Consider the following 17,876-nt stretch of genomic DNA (forward strand, 5'->3'; position numbering starts at 1 on the left):
AATATTTCAAGATAATTTTCTTAACCTGGTACTTGTTAAGATATTTCTTAGGTGTATATATTTCCTATAATGCCAATTACAATGAAATAATCTGGGGCTTAGGAAATTTGCAAGGTATAAGAATTGAAGAAAATGCAGAGGTGACGTTAATGTGTTTTAGATATATATCACTTCCTATTTACATAGAAAGGTATTTTCCCTTTGGTATGATTCTAAATTGCAAAAGTGTTAATTTAAAAAAGGTCAGCATTTTTAGTTTGAATATTCAGCAATATGAAGTTATATAAATCAAGCTACATTACGCAGAATTTATGTTTTCACATTTGTCAGATCAAAACAGACTAATATTTACATTTAAAACATGACGGTATTGTATAATCATAACCAGAAGTTAAATTCAGCTACTAATTTTGCTAAAAATATTTTATTAAGTAATAATAAATATCTATAAGGTGCTATGCAATACACAAAAGAAGTATCAAAGGATGGTTAAAATTGGGTGGTTAGCTCCTAATGAAGCTGTGTGATCCTTTCAAATGGATTCAATAAATAAATATTTTCAGCATTCTAGTTTATGGTAAGCTACAGAGTTAACAAGATTGTCCAAATAAATCATTAATTTTACATGTAGTCTGTTTATCCCTGCAAATAAATGGTCCAGAAATAAGCAAGCTGGCTTTACGATAAACATTAAATATCACACAATAGTGAAATTTTCTATTGAAATTATTGTTCATTATCAAGATCTAAATGTGTCCAATATATGCTCTCCAACCTGGATGGCAAAAGAGGTGGACAATAAATACTGACATAGACAACTAATTTTTATAAAATACAATTAATAAGTAGGAAGTTAAGAGGCATGTATTCCTATTTATATATAATCATATGAAAAGGGAAGGAACCAAAAGCTAGCCACATGATAATCATCTTTCCTTTGGTATCACTGTTGTATATCCTTGTTTTATGAAGTAAGTATGTATGAGAGTAAGGCTGAGACAAGATATTTAGACATAAAGTATTAGTAATAAAGGACACTAAACTCTGCTTATTCTCTCTTCTTAGGAAAAACATACAACTCGAAGATTTGTATTAGTTTCATTCAGAAAACTGACGATTCCACTTCTAACTTCAGCTGAGGGTTATAAGCAACAATGTAGGAGATCATGGTGCGTTCTCCACGAGTGCTCAGTAAATGACTTTTGGTTAATGGTTTAGTCTAAGTTCATCATTGATACTAAAACATAACAACTCAGAGTGTATTTCTTGTTAACAATACCATTACAAATACAAAAAGCACATTATATTGTTTTTAAGATTTTTGTCATTCAAGACAAAAATTAAATACAAATCAGATATATTGTTATATATTTCAAAGAAGACAAGAAAGCCACAGAATCGGTCCTTTAGTAGAATACAGATTTTTCTTTTAAGAGAATGAAGACTAGTAGAGATACATTTCATTTGAATGGAAATACTAGTGTCTCTTTTTCTTACACTTTTGGAACTTTGGGCTATATTCATTTCCTCTACTGTTTTCTGTGCTACTATCGCTATCACTGCTTTGTTTCTGCCTCTTTCGTTTATTCGTCTGATAAAGGTCTGAGTCACTTGGCTGCTGGTGAGTCCATTCGTAAGAGCTGGGCCCAGCCTCCAGATCTGAAACGTGATTCAGTGAGGAAGATGCAGAAGTGCTATTAGTAAGCGGTGCTGTCATCTCATAGTAAGGGAGCTGCAGTGCTGGGTTATACATAGGCCACTGCTGTGGGAAAAACCCACACATATTCACCTACCAAAACAAGCCCACAGAGAAAAAAAAGAGAAACAGTTAGAGTTTACATTTACTATACAAATAACTACAAGCAAACCAGACCATGTGTCAGTAAGGACAGGGATGCACTAGTTTCCTTAAACGATTAACAAAGATTCCAGCTGGTGTAAATAGCGTACTACAGTACAGATTAGTGCTGTCCTATAGAAATATAATGTAAGCCACATGGGTGGGTAGTTTTAAATCTAACAGTCACAGGATGAAAATAACAATGAAACGTGCAATTTTAAATAATATATCTTGTGTGTGTGCTCATTTGCTCAGTTGTGTCTGATTCTTTGCCATCCCATGGACCGTAGCCCACCAGGCTTCTCTGTCCATGGAATTTCCCAGGCAAGAATACTGGAGTGAGTTGCCATTTCCTACTTCAGAGGGTCTTCCTGACCCAGGGATCGAACCCACATCTCCTGTGTCTCCTGCATTGGTAGGTGGATTATTTATCACTGAGTCACTTGGGAAGCCCTTTTATATTTTATTTATCTCCAAATGTCCAAAATATTGTAATTTCAACATGTAACCAATATAAAAATTATTCATGAGATATTTTACTTTTTTATAGGAAGTCTTTAAAATCTGGTGTGCCTTTTATACTTATGGGTGTGGTTTAGTAGCTAAGTTGTGTCTGACTTTTGTGACCCCATGGACTGTAGCCCACCAGGCTCCTTTGTCCACAGGATTTCCCAGGCAAGAATACTGGAGTGGTCTGCAATTTCCTTTTCCAGGGGATCTTCCCAACCCAGGGGTTGAATCGGGGTCTCCTGCACTACAGGTAGATTCTTTACTGACTGAGCTACCAGGGAAAGAAAGAAAGAAAGAAAGAAAGAAAGTCAAGTCGCCCAGTTGTGTCTGATTCTTTCCAATCCCATAGACTGTATGTAGCCTACTAGGCTCCTCCATCCATGGGGTTTTCCAGGCAAGAGTACTGGAGTGGGTTGCCATTTCCTTCTCCAAAAGAGCTACCAGGGAAGCCCTATATATTTATACTTATATTCAAAAGCATATTCAATTTGGATACTAAATTTTCATTGAAAATATTTAATCAGAATTTAATTATATAAAATTTAGCTGAAATAGTAGATACACATACCCAAGTTTTTTTGCAAACATACTTCAAAGTTTTGCAATAACTGCATCAAGTTTCTGTTCCTAAACTTAAACTTTAATTAAGTAAAGCGAAAATAATCACTCCTTATGGATGGCTGATAGTCACCATATTTTCCAGCACGGCCGTCAATTCTTAAGATGGATTAACTCAAAATTTCTAGCTATTCAAAGTAGATTAAGGACCTATTTGCAGGGCAGGAATAGAGACACAGACACAGAGAGCAGACTTGGGGACATGGCAGAAGAAGGAGAGGGTGGGACAAATTGACAGAGTAGTAGAAAAAAACGCATTACCATGGGTAAAATAGACAGCTAGAGGGAAGCTGCTACAAAACACAGGGAGCTGAGTTCACCTCAGTGCTCTGTGATGTGACCTGGGGCTCGGATTCAGTGGACAGGAGAGAGGCTCAAGAGGGTGAGCATATATGTAGACTTAGGACTGATTCATGTTGTTGTACAGCAGAAACCGACACAACATTGTTAAGCAATTTTCCTCCAATTAAAAATAAAAAATAAAATTAGTAACCAGTATAACGCTGAATGGGGCAACATTAATACTTATTAATGTTTTTGAGTGAAAGTATAAATAGTATAAATTGTCCATTGACTGTGGACAATGTGATCATAAAGTTATTTACATCCATTAAAAAAGATTAATAGGGAAAACAAGCTCTCGTGTGTGCATATGTGTATGTATGTATTGCTCATCTCATCAAAGAGAAAAATAATGCCACAAAGAAGATATTGATGGTTTTAGATGAGAACTGGTTGTTTATTACTATCTCACCATAAACAAGAAAAGGGCTTTCCTGATGGCTCAGTGGGTAAAAATTCTGCATGTAATGCAGGAGACTTGGGTTTGATCCCTGGGTTGGGAAGATCCTCTGGAGAAGGAAATGGCTACCTACTCCAGTATCCTTGCCTGGGAAATCCCATGGACAGAGAAGCCTGGTGTGCTGCAGTCCACAGGGTCACAAACGAGTCAGACACAACTAAGCACAGACCGTATACCCAAGAAAAGTTTTTTCCAAAAATTAAATTATCAACTTTCATTATGTTTACAAAGTGAAAATGGCTATCTGAAAAATCTGAAGATCATATGCATGTTGGATGTTTGCAAGAAATCTCGTGTTAATCAGAATACCTGTGTTATAGTCCCACAGCTGTCATTAACAAGTTGTATAATCTTGGACTTGCTGATTAATCTCTGAACCTCAATTTTATTATGTATAAAATGAGAAGTTAGAAGAAAACATTTCCTAAGTTCCCCTTTAACAATATAGTCTACCACTGCAATTTCTAGGCCAGAACCACATTTTTGAGAGTCTCTGGAAAAAAGGTAGTTTACTCTACCAACTGAGAAACTTTGCCTTTAGTTAAAATGAAAATCTATGTATAAAAGCAGTATATGGTGATTGATGACTACATTCTATCAAAATGCTTCATTAAATAGTATTCAATTCTAGAAACATACTTTTAAATTTTAAAAATATAGTCATTTAAGTGATTCAAATTTTACTTTACCACAGTGCAATATCACTTGCATCTGCCATTTTTCATTCATATACTGGATGTTTGCGGAGATAACATGAGTGGGATTTCAGATGATTGATTTCAGATAAAAGAGCAGATAGCCACTGGGGCACAATGCTCAAGGCATATTCTGCCTTCACTACAGGCTTAGAGTTGAGCTTAAGTTCCAAGCAGTTTTCATATCCTTTCTAGCTTGTATTATCATGTTACATTTTCAACCAAAGGCATATCAAACTTACCATCTTCTGAAAGAGAAAATATTCTTGAGATAAAGATGCATTATTAATTGGAGAGAACTGCATGGAAAAGGAAGATCTGCCCATGGCTTCTTCATTTCTTGAGAGAGGTAAAAGAAGTAATATGAAGTTAAAATTGCTATGGACAGAGGTACTCTAGTCTTAAAAAAAAAATACAGCTTCATAATTAAAAAACTTCTCTAAAAGCTCAATTAAGATAAATTTAACTTTAAACATATTACACTAATAATGTAGTGACATAGCAGTATCTCAAGTCTTATTAATTACCGCATACTGAAATCTCAATATTTAGACTCACATTTGGCTTTCTGATAGGAAAATGTTAATCAGTGTTATAGTTGTATAAAGGCATAGAATACTCAGATATGAAGAAAGCAAAGTAAGTCAATAATCACCAAGTGTACACTCAATCTTTCACCAATAAAAAAAAGGTGAAAGAAAAATAGGAATTTTTTCAATTCATTTTTGAAGGTACTTTCACTGTTTAACTAAAAACATTATGCTCTTTGTTAAACAGTCTGCTGATATGAGCATGAACACATATTTGCTGATTTCTTCTACATGGTGATAGTAGTAAAGAACCCGCCTGTCAATGCAGAAGACGTGAGAGACTCGGGTTCGATTCCTGGGGTGGGAAAACCCCCTGGAGGAGGGTATGGCAACCCACTTCAGTATTCTTGCCTGGAGACTTCCATGGACAGAGGAGCCTGGGGGGTTACGGTTCATAGGGTTGCAAAGAGACAGACACGAGTGAAGTGATTTTGCACACATGCACAATCCCTGATTAACATCAGAAGTGTCCAAAAATTTCATTTATATATGTAGTTTCCATCTATGGAGATCTCTAATAAATCCCAATGTTATATGTACTGGCTGGACTCTCACCTAGTCCTCATTATAGCTAGTCTTCATTCTACTTGCTCCTTAGTATCCCACAATTTTAACACTAATACTGCTAATCTTAGGACAGGAAGTTTACTATGGGAAGGGTGAATTAAAACAGGCAGATGGAGGCAAAGGTAAGGGCAGGAGAACAACAAGAAGCTGTCAGACGGATAGTTGTCAGTTCATGGTGAGAGCAAGATCACAGAAGCCAGTGGGAAAGTGGGTTTCAGCAAGGAAATACTTAGACAGTATTGGTGTTAGAGTAAACTGGATAAGCATCAGAGCTAGTCTATCATTGATCAGAAGATTCCTGACAACAAACTGTTAGAACAGCTTCCAAACAACAGTGGGCTTAAGAAGTGAATTGGAAGTAAAGACGTGAAGGATAATTTTTCAGTGAGAAGAAGGGGAAAATATAACAGACTGATTTGGAGACAAAGTTCAAGGAGACGTGAACATGTGTTTGCAGTAAGTGATGGCAAAGAAACAAGATAAAAAGCACAGTGAGGTTATAGACTGGGGAAGATGTGACCCAGTAGCAGAGGTGGTGAGATTAGCATCATTATAAAAATAGCTGCAAAATTTCTAAAACCACTCTCTTTCCCATGAGAATTTCAGGGCGTGCATATGTCTCTCCATAGAGGAATCACATGTAAATTGGGAAGTCACAAGCTGAACTGTGTCAACTCAAAATTTATATGTTGTAGTCCTAACCCCAAATAATTCAGAATATGACCTTATGTGTGAGAGTTAGATTATAAAGAACGCTGAGCACCAAAGAATTGATGCTTTTGACTGCAGTGTTGGAGAAGACTCTTGAGAGTGTCTCGGACTGCAAGGAGATCCAACCAGTCCATCTTAAGGGAAATCAGTCCTAAATACACATTGGAAGGACTGACACTGAAGCTGAAACCCCAATACTTTGGCCACCTGATGTGAAGAAGTGACTCACTGGAAAAGATCCTGATGCTGGGAAAGATTGAAGGCAGGCAGAGAAGGGGATGACAGAGGATGAGATGGTTGGAAGGCATCACTGACTTGATGGACATGAGTTTGAGCAAGCTCTGGGAGTTGGTGATGGATCAACAGGGAAGCCTGGGGTGCTGCATTCCATGGGGTCACAAAGAGTCAGACATGACTGAGAGACTGAACTGAAGCGTGACCTTATTTGGAAAGAGGGTTGCTGCAGAAGTAATTAATTAAGAGGAGGTCATACTGCAGTAGGATGTGCTAAACAGGTATCCTTCCTTATTACAGTCAAAGGGGAAACTTGTGGAGACAGATGCACACAGGGAGAACATCATATGGAGACGAAGGCAGAGAACTGGGTGATGCTTGCACATGTCAAGGAATATCAACGATTGCCAAAAAATCAGGGGAAGCTATGAGACAGGCACTGGCTTCCCTGGTGGTTCAAATGGTAAAGAATCCACCTGCAGTGTGGGAGAACTGGGTTCAGTCCCGGTTGGGATGATCCCCTGGAGGAGGACATGGCAACCCACTCTAGTATCCTTGCCTGGAGAATCCCATGGACAGAGGAGCCTGGCGGGCTACAGTCTATGGGACTGCAGAGAGTCGAACATCACTGAGCAACTAAGCACAGCACAGCATACACGAGAGAGGCACAGGACAGATTCTTTCTCATCGCTCTCAAAAGGAACTCCAGCAGACACCTTGATTTTGGACTTTGAGCTGTGAGACAATACATTTCTGTGTTTAACTTCGTTTGTGATACTTTTTACGGTGGCCTTAGCACTGAGAAGCTAAAGGCAAAGGAGAAAAGGAAAGATATACCCATTTGAATGCAAAGTTCCAAAGAACAGCAAGGGGAGATGAGAAAGCCTTCCTCAGTGATCAGTGCAAAGAAATAGAGAAGAACAACAGAATGGGAAAGACTAGAGATCTCTTCAAGAAAATTAGAGATACCAAGGGAACATTTCATGCAAAGATGGGCACAATAAATGACAGAAGTCGTATGGACCTAGCAGAAGCAGAAGATATAAAGAAGTGGCAAGAATACACAGAAGAACTATACAAAAAAGATCTGCATGACCCAGATAATCATGATGGTGTGATCACTCACCTAGAGCCAGACATCCTGGAATGTGAAGTCAAGTGGGCCTTAGGGAGCATCACTACAGACAAAGCTAGTGGAGATGATGGAATTCTAATTGAGCCCTTTCAAATCCTGAAAGATGATGCTGTGAAAGTGCTACACTCAATATGCCAGCAAATTTAAAAATCTCAGCAGTGGCCATAGAACAGGAAAAGGTCAGTTTTCATTCCAATCCCTAAGAAAGGCAATGGCAAAGAATGGTCAAACTACTGCACAATTGCATTCATCTCACATGCTAGCAAAGTAATGCTCAAAATTCTCCAATCCAGGATTTAACAGTTCATGAATCATGAACTTCCCAATGTTCAAGCTTGTTTTAGAAAAGGCAGAGGAGCCAGAGATCAAACTGCCAACATCTGTTGGATTATCAAAAAAGCAAGAGTTCCAGAAAAACATCTACTTCTGCTTTATTAACTATGCCAAAGCCTTTGACTGGATCACAACAAACTGTGGAAAATTCTGAGAGAGATGGGAATACCAGACCACCTGACCTGCCTTCTGAGAAATCTGTATGTAGGTCAAGAAGCAACAGTTAGAACTGTACGTGAAACAACAGGCTGGCTCCTAATCGGGAAAGGTGTCACTCTGCTTATTTAACTTATATGCAAAATACATCATGAGAAACACTGGCCTGGATGAAGCACAAGCTGGAATCAAATTGCCAGGAGAAATATCATTAACCTCAGATATGCAGATGACACCACCCTTATGGCAGAAAGTGAAGAACAACTAAAGAGCTTCTGCATGAAAGTGCAAGAGGAGAGAGAGAAAGTTGGTTTAACACTCAACATTCAGAAATCTAAGATCATGGCTTCTGGTCCCGTCACTTCATGGGAAATAGATGGGGAAACAATGGTAACAGTGACCGACTTTATTTTCTGGGGCTCCAAAATCACTGCAGATGATGACTGCAGCCATGAAATTAAAAGGCGCTTGCTCCTTGGAAGAAAAGCTTCCTAGATAGCATATTAAAAAGCAGAGACATTACTTTGCCAACAAAGGTCCATACAGTCAAAGCTACGGTTTTTCCAGTAGTCATGTATGGATGTGAGAGTTGGACTATAAAGAAAGCTGAGCACTGAAGAATTGATTTTGAACTGTGGTGTTGGAGAAGACTCTTGAGAGTCCCTTGAAGTGCAAGAAGATCAAACCAGTCTGTCCTAAAGGAAATCAGTCCTGAATATTCATTGGAAGGACTGATGCTGAAGCAGAAACTTTGGCCACCTGATGTGAAGAACTGACTCACTGGAAAAGATCCTGATGCTGGGAAAGATTGAAGGCAGGCGGAGAAGGGGATGACAGAGGATGAGATGGTTGGAAGGCATCACTGACTTGATGGACATGAGTTTGAGCAAGCTCCGGGAGTTGATGATGGACAGGAAAGCCTGGCGTGCCTCAGTCCATGGGCTTGCAAAGAGTTGGACACTACTGAGTGACTGACCTGAATGAACTAGCACTGGTGGCTGAGACGGTAAAGAATCTGCTTGCAAGGCCAGAGACCGGGTTTTAATTCTTGGGTTGGAAAGATCCCCTGGAGAAGGGAAGAGCAACACATGCCAGTATTTTTTCCTGAAGAATCCCATGGACAGAGAAGCCTGGAGGGCAACAGTCCATGGGGTTGCAAAGAGTCCAACACAACTGAGTGACTAACACAAGCACACTAATACAGGAACTATTTACTAAAATTAGAAAGTATAAGAGGTAATAACAAGCACAAAAACACATTTCCAGGGAAGACTAGTGAGAGACTAGGGTATAACAAGAGCAGCATTCTCTGTCCAACACTTCTAGGACACTATGACCTTTCGTCATTCTTCTTTTATAATGCAGCACATACTAAAGAATAAGATATTACCGGCCAAGTGGAGTATTTTGGAATATATACCTATCTCTGATCTTTTAGCCTAGAATTTGTGATAATTAAATGTATATCAAATAGAAGTAGAACATGTATGAGTTACTGCTGTCTTCTAGCTGTTTATCTAGTCTTCTGCCCCACACCTAGCAATACCTTGTTTTTTCCCCAACTCATAAGGAAAAAGAGGTTTCTTTTCCCACTGGAAGAAGAGGGGAAGTAACCTAAGTGGCTCAATTCATGAGTCCACAGTTCCTTTCACACCAAGGAAGTGAATCACCCCCACCTCCTGCCAACATTTGCTGAAAGTACTCACTGGATAATTGCTGTATGCTCACTATTTTAAATACCTTGAAACTATAAAATTTGAGTCTGACAATAATTATCCTCATTGTAGATATGAGGCACAGTGTGATCATCTGTCCAGGGTTATACTGTTAATAAAGTGACAGAGGCAGGATTCAGATTCAGATAGTCTAATTTCAGCACCTACTTTGTCCCGATTTCACTGATTTGGGGGGGGGACAATGAGGACGTGGAGCACACTGTGTTATGCGTGGGGCGCAGGACTTCTCCAAAAGATGAGTCTGGGTAACTGCCAGTCCTAAGAGGTCACTCTTCTATGCTTAGGAGGGTAGATATAATTAGCAGGCATGGGAAGTTCAATGCTGTTAGTTTCCTTGAGAACATTCAGTTCTGCTACAGAAAACAAGAAAACAATCAGCATGGATAAAGCTCAGAAGAAAAGCCTATGGTAGCCTTTATGAAAGATACACTGATGGATCTGATGTAGCAGCAGAGAGAAACAGGGGCTATGAACACTGGTGTAGCTAGAACTCAGCTAATACAGATTTATGAGATAGTGACGATACTGTAATTAGAACAAACAAGTGACTTGGAAGACATAGGCAGAATTCAAAACATATACTAAATATTTAAAATAAATAATTTAGTATGTGTTAAGAGATGCCATGGATAGATTCAGTAGAAAATATGATGGAACAAATAAGACTGTTTAGTCATGGGTAGAAAGGGAAGGAAAGACCAAGTCATTATCATGGCGCCTCTGGGCTTAGTTATGCTGTTCTTGTGTCTGCTCTGCCTAAGAAACTCAGGTAGACCTTGTGGGTATGTAGGTCCCTCTATGGCCAGGTATATTTGCCCCTCTGTCTCTCTGAGAAAGCAAGTAAGTGAGATTAGCTCTAGGAACTTTCTATCTGAATGGAATCTCTTACTCTAACCTCAACTCTAGTGCTCATACGTGCATGCTTGCTAAGTTGCTTCAGCTGTGTCTGATTCTGTCGACCCTATGGACTATAGCCTGCCAGGCTTGTAGCCTGTCCAGAGATTCTCCAAGCAAGAATGCTGGAGTGGGTTGCCATGCCTTCTCCAGGGGATCTTCCTGACATAGGGATGGCACCTGCATCGCTTTAAGTCTCCTGCATTGGGAGATGGTTCTTTACTACTACAGGTACCTGGGAAGCCCATTCTAGGGCTAATAACCACGCAGTCAGTGGGAAAGGCTGATGCAATAGAGAGAGAAACAGGCTATACAAATATCAATGTAACCAGAACTCAGCTAGTAGGGTCCTCTGTGTACTTGTAGCCTATCCTCCAAATGTTAAATTATCCAATACCCAAAGCTTTCCTTTTGCTTTTCACTGTATCTTTTAAATTGGTTTAATAAATGCTGTGATTTGAGCATCTTAATCTGGTTTGGGAGACTTTCTGTCCTATGATCTTTGGTATAGCTAAACTGAGAGTGTCCCTGCAGGCTATGGTTGCTTCAAGAAATAAGCCTACATCAAATATGAGAATATTTTGAAAATTACCATAGAGAAATTCTAAAAAGGAGTAAAATAAATAGTAGAGTGACTTAATGTTCAAAGGCTTAATTTCAAGCCTAGAAACTATCACCTTTTCATCTGTGTGCCCTTGGCAATTAGTTAACTTTTGCATCTCTATATCTATTCAAGTATAAAATATGGATAATAGTATTTCTATGATCCATCACAGTGAGACTTTGCACACTTAAGTGATTTCACAGTAATGAAAAGTACATGGTAATCTATAAACAATGCTACAAATATAAATCTCTCCCACCTACTGCAGAAAATATTGACTGAATTTTAAATGAAAATACTTTCTGTCACTTTTTATGGCTTCAGGAAAAATGAATTCTTTAATATTAACCTATGTCTAAATAGAAAGGTTTTATAGAATATATGAAAACCCTTCCTGGTATTAAGACCATATTTATTTGCCTTATCTTTATAAAAAAAAATTTTTAATTACCTGTAGCTGTGTGAATTTATCTTAACACAGCTTTCAAAACTTTGGTTAGCAGGTTCACAAGAGCGAGAGCTCCCTTCAAAAGAAAAAGAATAACAGATTATTTCATGGTACATCTTTTTGGAGTTCTCACATTAAGCCATTTTCAAACACTCCGTATAAAATACACAAGATGTTTCTGATCTCCCAAGTACTATTTACAAGGTTGCTTATATCACTATAAGACCCTGAATTATAACCAAACTTTGTCCAGAGCAATGCTGTAGAAAAGAATTAGGCTGACATGGGGCCACACAAAGTATATAATGCTGCTTGCTAATACATACCTGTAAACTAAAGATGGCAAATGATCAGTGTTATTTGCCTCTGTGTGGAAGGCATGAGGTCTCTAAACTGCACTGACAAACGTGAATGTAACCTGCCAGAGGCCACTGAGCAGCTGGCTGGGGATGCGTCAGAACATGATATGGCCTGGCTTGTTATGCTGCCAGTATGAGTTAACAGGATGGTACTTGAGAGCCTGATGCAGCCAATTAATTCTCTTTGTTAAGACAAAATAAAATGAAATGTGAAGTGGCCCGTTTCCTTTGCAACAAGACAGCAGTGTTTTTTTATTCTTATGTCTTTTTTAGTACAGCAAGAAACATAAAAAACAAACAGGGGGTACATTCATAAACCTGAATCATTGAGGAAGGAAGGAACATAAGTGCCATAAGCATTGCAACGTAAGTATAAGCACTGCCTCTATGAGTCCCTCAAACTATAAAAGGGCTAGAGCAATAGCGCCATGTTCTCTGGGCATCTAATCAATGATGAACAGTGTTAATGTGTAGCAGGAGAAGGTGTCTGAGGCCATTCATGCCAGGAAGCTTTTCTCCGTGGCTATGAAGGGTCAGCCTTTGGCCAGCTGCTTTTACAGGGCTCAGATCCAGGGTGATATGTATAACATGGTAAACCCAGGACAAAGACTAAGGCCACCCTGTCTTCCAAATGGTAGATATTTGATACCATTAACAAGAAGATCAGCAAATAGCCTTGCTGCATAAAAGCTAGAGCTGGATATCCCCAGTTCACTTAGATCTGTTTAATTTTTAACAGCCAGTAGCAACCATCATGGCTATTTGCTGGCTGACATTAAAAGAGACCACTTTAAATTTTAATATAGAAACAATGCTATGGATTTGGCAATGTTATTCGTAGTATTAACTAATCACATAACATTATGAACGTGTTCTGAGAAAGTTTAAGAGGCTACAGGAGCACTTTTTTGGTCTTAGGCTATAACATAAAAAACATAGGAGAAAAAAAAAAAAAGTTTACACCTCTGGGAACACCACCACCATCAAAACACACTTGGAAGATTTCATCAGTGAGAGAACCTACCAAATCGATACTGCACATTAATTGGTCTTCCATATAAACGAATTCCATTCAGCAGAGCTATGGCATAAGACACCGATTCTGGGTGTTTAAAGCAGACAAATCCAAAGGATTTCGGCTTTCCCTCTCTGTCTTTGCATATAGTCACTTTGGTTAATGGCCCAGCCTGCAAGAAACTTAAAAATTATTTTGTCATAAATCTAAATATTTTTTTACACTCAGAAAATCAACTATATTCAATTTAGGCTAAAATTCCAATTCTGTTAGCAATAACAGCTTTACATAGTTCTCTTGATCATGTATTTTCCTAACAATAAATATCATACTTCATCACACTTTCTTGGCATTTTCTGGCTCATCAAAAAACACTTATGTTGTTAAGGTCAGGAAATTTTAGGTAATAGTTTCAAATCTTAAAAGGAGAGATAGGCCTAACAAAACAATTTAGAGTACATTTACATCTAAGATTAAAATACTACTTTGCTTCCACACATATAAACCACGTTTAACTCAAAAATAATTGAAATGATAAACCCAGCATTCCTTGAGATGTTGGGTTTATGTTTATGTTACCATAAAGAAACTGGTAACATCACATCAAAGAATATTTTTTTTCTGATAAGATTAAAACATTTTCACAAGAGAAATTAAATTTCTGATCTATACAGAAACTGTATTTTAATATGGTAAGCCCATTTGGTAAATATTCTCAAAGGGAAAAGTGTTTTAATATGTTTAAGACTTTTAAGTAGGTGCATTATTTGTAAAAAAGAAAAATTAGTAAGGGTCTAAGTCTAACAACTGGGGAATGTTATTCCATGGTATATTATTAAAATAGGATAAAATAAAATTGAAAATATTCAGATTTTATTGTGATTAAAACCTATAATTAGCAATACAGAGTACAAAAGCAGAATCAAATATTGTAAAAGAGTGCTAATTACACCCTCAAAGGTCACATTTCCATCATGACAATCATTAGAGGAAGTACTTACCAAGCCTCATATAGATTTAAAGGCAGATGGCTCATACTTTTTCATTGCACTTTAATGACAGATTGCTTTTCTCTGTTGAGTTGGATAAGTATATTAAGGAATTGTTTTTAATCTAAAGAAAAATGTTAATTATCATCTTTAAAATGATACTGTATTTTAAGATTCAATCTTTCTTTCTTTATTCTCTACTTTCCCAGGGGATAGCTCATCCTCCCTTCTGGCTTCAAGAACCACCTTATCAATGAATCTATTTTTTTCCCACTCATGCCTCCTTCATGCAATCAGTCTCCTTGAGAGCTCCACGTGAGCATATTTCAAACTCAATGCATTTGAAACGAAATTCATTATCTTTCCCCTTGAGATCTCTGTACTGTGCTGTGATTTGTCTCTCAGTTGTGAGACTGTGATCCTTTGGACTATAGTCCGCCAGGCTCCTCTGTCCATGGGATTTTTCAGGCAAGAATACTGGAGTGGGTTGCTATTTCCTTCTCCAGGGGATCTTCACGGCCCAGATTTCTTGGTTAAAGATACTAAACCTGATTTTCACTCTTCTAAAGATAATCAGAAATTTGAAAGAAACTAGTAAAAAGGAGAACCATATAGTAATAAAACAAATCAATTTTAAACATGTTTCTCCACAAGTGATATTAAATATATGAAATCACAAACGGACAGAATATGCTGACATGCTTTGAATTTTACAAATTCAAAAATATATCCATGCATTTTAAAAGATGAAATTCAACAAGACTTGCTGGTAGTAAAAATCACATCATAAGTTTTTAGCATTTTTAAACCAGAGTCAAACACATAAATAGTGCTGCCAGTTGTCAAGATTTGCTAAGTTTTGCTGGGTTGAGACCTTTCTAAAAGACACCTCACTTTAGTAAACCCTCCCAGAATACAGAAGAACATAGGCAAAAATAAAAACAAATGCTTTGCTGCCTGATCTAATACAGATGAACATTAGCTAGAAATTACAAAAAAAATGAGACTATCTATCAATCTATCTAATGTATCTTGTAGTTTCACATACAACTGATGCAGATCCAGTTCCTATTGACTAGAAATAATATATGTGCATGGGGGCATTCAGGTCTATCCATCCCATTGACCTCATCATTCCCACCCCCCTATTTTTTGTTGACTCAACATGAGAGAAGCTTTCTGGAGAAAAAGAAATATACATTTTCTTTCTACCTCCCTCCATCCCTCCTCTTCTTCTTTCCTTCTTTATTTTTTTAAGTTAGAATAATAAATTCCAGATAATACTAGGATGAAAAATAACTGCAGGAAAAGACAAAGTATTAGAGTAGATTAAAAATGGCAGGTTTAAAAGGATGGCAAGTTAGAAGAAAAAGCATTAAAGCCTTAAAATCAGTAATATTTTTCAAGTAACGTTTTATGTCCAGGAAATGAAACTGTGTTCCTGGAGAACATTCTATCAAATTTTGTGCATCTGTTGGTGGCTCAGATGGTAAAGAGTCTGCCTGCAATGCAGGAGACCCAGGTTTGATCCCTGGGTTGGGAAGATCCCCTGGAGAAGGAAATGTCAACCCACTCCAGTTTTCTTGCCTGGAAAATCCTATTGTCAGAGGAGCCTTGTGGGCTACCCGCTATGGTGTTCCAAAGAGTCAGACAGGAGGGAGCAACTAACACTTCCACTTTCACTTCATAACTAACAGAGGGGCACTTTAGTTCAGACACAAATGTAGAGCCTTTCAGAAACTACATAAAGAACTTCTTTCACCTCTGGTACTCATGCTTCAGTTCAGTCAGTTCAGTCGATCCATCGTGTCCGACTCTTTGGTATTTAGTTTTGCTATTGTCTCCCTTGGAACTTGCTCTTATTCTGACAGAGGAAAGTCCCTTTTGATTTCTCTTGATACAAGCATCAGTACTATTATCAATAGTAATAGTAGTACTATTTAGCAGTAGCAGCAGCAGCAAAAACTTAGGAAGTACCAGGTTCAGTTCTGTCTGATCTGGATGAGTTTACTCAATCTTCACACCACATCATACTGTAGATACTATGACTCCCATTGACATTTGAGGAAACTGTGGTGCTGAGCTATTTATGTACTTGGCCAAAATCACGTTGCAGATATCAGAATTCACACTTGAAACAACTTTGCCGTACTAAATGTCCCTCTTTTTGCACATCATTTTAAAACATGATAATTACTTTTAAATTTCTCCTTTTAGAAAGACCAAGGACTGCCTCAAATGTGTATGCCTAGCACCTTACTTTCTGTCATTGTAATTATAGATCATTAAACGGTTAAATGAACAGCCGAATGTGGATATCTCTTTATCACGTAAGATCTATGTGTATACAGTAGGTGTATACAGGAGATATAAGTTATCAGGTCTGAAAAAGTTTTCGTAAGATCCTCTTGGTATGAAATAAAGGGAACTAGTCAGGGTATCAATAGGTCTCAGTCATGATTTGGCTGCCCAAATTATGCAGAAATCTCATTTATTCTGGAGTAAAATCATCTCCTGTATAAAAGGGCTTGGGAGAGTAAGTAATGTATACGGAAGCATTTTAAAATATATTCCTCTCATTTCGCAGGATGTAGGGCGTCAGGATGCTTATTATCTGAAGGAAGACAGTGACAGAGCTGTTTTCTGTTTTGCCTGAGCACACCAAGGCCCAGGCAGCCTCTGCAAAGCCCTGACTCAGGGTTGGGGGTTGGGGGCATCGCAGTCACTGCACACCCCACGACTCTGAAATGGGGATGGGAAGGGGAAGGGTTGGGAATGAGGTGCACTTTTTGTCATTTCACTACCCACTTGCTAACCTGGAGACAGCTGAGCCAAAGCGGAACTAAATTAAAACCAGAGCAAAGGATGCGGAGGGAAAGGGAGCCGGACTCCGGGTGGTTCAGGTGCGCCCCGCCCCTCCTGCTGCGCTTCCGGCTCGACGCGCTCCGCCCCTCTGATATCCCTTCCCTGCCGACTGTACCTGAAGGAACAGCTCGTAAAGAATCTCTTCCCGCACTCGAGCCTCCAAATTTCCCACAAACACCGTCCTGTTGGCTTCCTCCTGAGCAGGCAACATCCCTCCGGCTCGACCCCAGAATGGAGGAGGCTCCGAGGCCACGCCCTCTCTCCTTGCTGGCGGAGCCAACGAGGAGAGTAAGAGCGCCAGGGGCGGAGCGAGGCTGCGGGGCCACGCCCCCAGCACCCCTTGGTAACCGCCCACCGCACCTTCGCCATGTCCAGTATCCGACCAGGACCTTGGGAGAGTGAGTGAGACTAAGATTAGTCTGCAAGGGGCCTTGACATCTTGCTTGTGGAGATCCGTTCATGTCTTCAGGGCACGACATTATTAATTCATTTTGGATGTGTTCAACAAACATTTAAAATAAAATGACTATAGAGATGATTTAAGACATACTAACTTCATTACCGAAGCTCACAGGCTGATGGGGGGAAGACTAATTTCTTTGTTTCCAAAGAGTTAACGAATAAATCATTGGGGTTTAAAATTGGTGTTTTTCATAAAACTCATTTTGAAAGAATGAGTGCATACGTGCATGGGTGTGGATAGAGTATTAGAATTAATTTAGCCAGGAAGTGTTCCCTAGTGAGGTCTTTGAAAATGGACACAGGTTTTAGGTAG

The 17,876-nt window shown here is 38.7% G+C and overlaps 1 protein-coding gene across 2 annotated transcripts; it reads right to left on the bottom strand.

Moving 5' to 3' along the window:
- Positions 1 to 405: 405 nt before the first annotated feature.
- Positions 406 to 17,354, bottom strand: RBM11 (RNA binding motif protein 11). Of its 2 annotated transcripts, XM_042230243.2 has the most exons (6): positions 17,217 to 17,354; positions 14,249 to 14,320; positions 13,257 to 13,429; positions 11,877 to 11,949; positions 4,708 to 4,804; positions 406 to 1,789 (listed from the first exon to the last, which is right to left on the bottom strand). In XM_042230243.2, the coding sequence occupies exons 2-6, from the start codon at positions 14,281 to 14,283 to the stop codon at positions 1,478 to 1,480; spliced, it is 690 nt and encodes a 229-aa protein (XP_042086177.1). In that variant the 5' UTR covers positions 14,284 to 14,320; positions 17,217 to 17,354; the 3' UTR covers positions 406 to 1,477. The 2 variants fall into 2 exon arrangements, with proteins under 2 accessions (XP_042086177.1, XP_004002876.2); XM_004002827.6 differs by lacking the exon at positions 14,249 to 14,320 and having other exon boundaries at positions 13,257 to 13,419.
- Positions 17,355 to 17,876: the final 522 nt, after the last annotated feature.

Source organism: Ovis aries, chromosome 1 (assembly GCF_016772045.2).
Source record: "Ovis aries strain OAR_USU_Benz2616 breed Rambouillet chromosome 1, ARS-UI_Ramb_v3.0, whole genome shotgun sequence".
Classification (NCBI taxonomy): Eukaryota; Metazoa; Chordata; class Mammalia; order Artiodactyla; family Bovidae; genus Ovis; species Ovis aries.